Raw genomic sequence first — 1300 nt, 5'->3', positions numbered from 1 at the left:
TCCTGGAACTCAGTTTGTAGACCAGCTGGCCTCAAACTCAGAAATCTGCCTGCCTCTGCCTCCCGAGTGCTGGGATTAAAGGCGTGCGCCACCATGCCTGGCTGAGAACCAAATTTTGCAAGTTGTCTTCTGGTCTCCTTCTGTGCACACATATATTTATAGAGTAAATCAATAACTGAAAACAATACTGGTATAAATTCTTGGTAAGGCTAAAGTAAAGAAGGTCTTCTCTGAAGCTATTTTTCTGTTACTTGTTTTAAAAAGTCAAGGAAGGTCAGAAAGAGTTTCAGGAATCCTCCTTACCCATGCATGCTTCAACCCAGCACAGCACTCACAGGCTCAAGTGGGGAAAAAAAGAAAAGAGAAAAATCACTTGAACCTCCCTATCCTTACTTCCAACTGAATTTGACAGATGTCTAACAAATCTCTGCTGGGATAAGAGGCGTGTGCCACCACATCCAGTTTCACGTGGTGCCTCGAACTGAACCCAGGGCTTTGTGCAATCTCTCTCTCTGTCTCTCTCTCTCTGTTTGTCTCTGTCTCTCTCTCTCCTAGATCCCAGCCTTGCTCGTCGATGTCTGTGTTATCAGAAGCATCAGAGTCAAGGAGCAAAGGGCTGCTAGGCTCACACTCACGTAGGTGATCCCAGAAGCTACTCAGCTTAGCTTCCCCATTTTTGCTTTTCACAAGGTCTAAAAGTGACACCTAGATGGATAAATATAAGTGCTAAACCATACCTTTTGGCCCATTTTCCACGGCTTCTTCAGCAGCTTCTGGCTCAAGGACTTTTTCGGAATTTTCAGTGTGGGTTTTGGCCTGTCCATTAACTGACAGTGTATCACTTGCTCCAGCTGTGTTCACCTTTGATGAGGCAGGCAATGATGCCCCCGTCATCACTACTTCTTGCTGCTTCTGTAATGCTGCCTACAAATTGAGAAAAGTTAAGATGCTCTTACCAGAAAGGCTAATATTTGCTCTACACCAAAGCATTCAAGAAATTACTAATTAACTTTTGCCAGTTTTATCATACCTGTAATAAATACTAATATAACACCAACTAACAGCTAAACATGATTAAACAATCAATCTTACATAAAACTACTAGGGGCAAAAATTAAGTATAGTGATGTCACTGGCCTCCTTGAGTTTTGAGATTAAGGGCATATGCCATCATGCCCAGCAGTGATATATATTCTTTTTTTTTTTTTTTTTTTTTTAAGATTTATTGATTTATTATATGTAAGTACACTGTAGCTGTCTTCAGACATTCCAGAAGAGGGCGTCAGATCTTGTTACGGAT

General features: G+C 41.5%; 1 protein-coding gene across 1 annotated transcript in view; it reads right to left on the bottom strand.

Annotated features, from left to right (window-relative positions):
* Acbd3 (acyl-CoA binding domain containing 3) overlaps nucleotides 1-1300 on the bottom strand; it is a 31400-nt gene that overhangs the window by 8294 nt on the left and 21806 nt on the right. The window contains exon 6 of the mRNA XM_021197688.2: nucleotides 738-924. Within this exon, the coding sequence (XP_021053347.1) occupies nucleotides 738-924 (187 nt within the window). The remainder of the gene's footprint in view (nucleotides 1-737; nucleotides 925-1300) is intronic.

The sequence above is a fragment of the Mus pahari genome, chromosome 5, assembly GCF_900095145.1.
Source record: "Mus pahari chromosome 5, PAHARI_EIJ_v1.1, whole genome shotgun sequence".
Taxonomy (NCBI): domain Eukaryota; kingdom Metazoa; phylum Chordata; class Mammalia; order Rodentia; family Muridae; genus Mus; species Mus pahari.
This window is presented reverse-complemented; position numbering and strand designations above follow the sequence as displayed.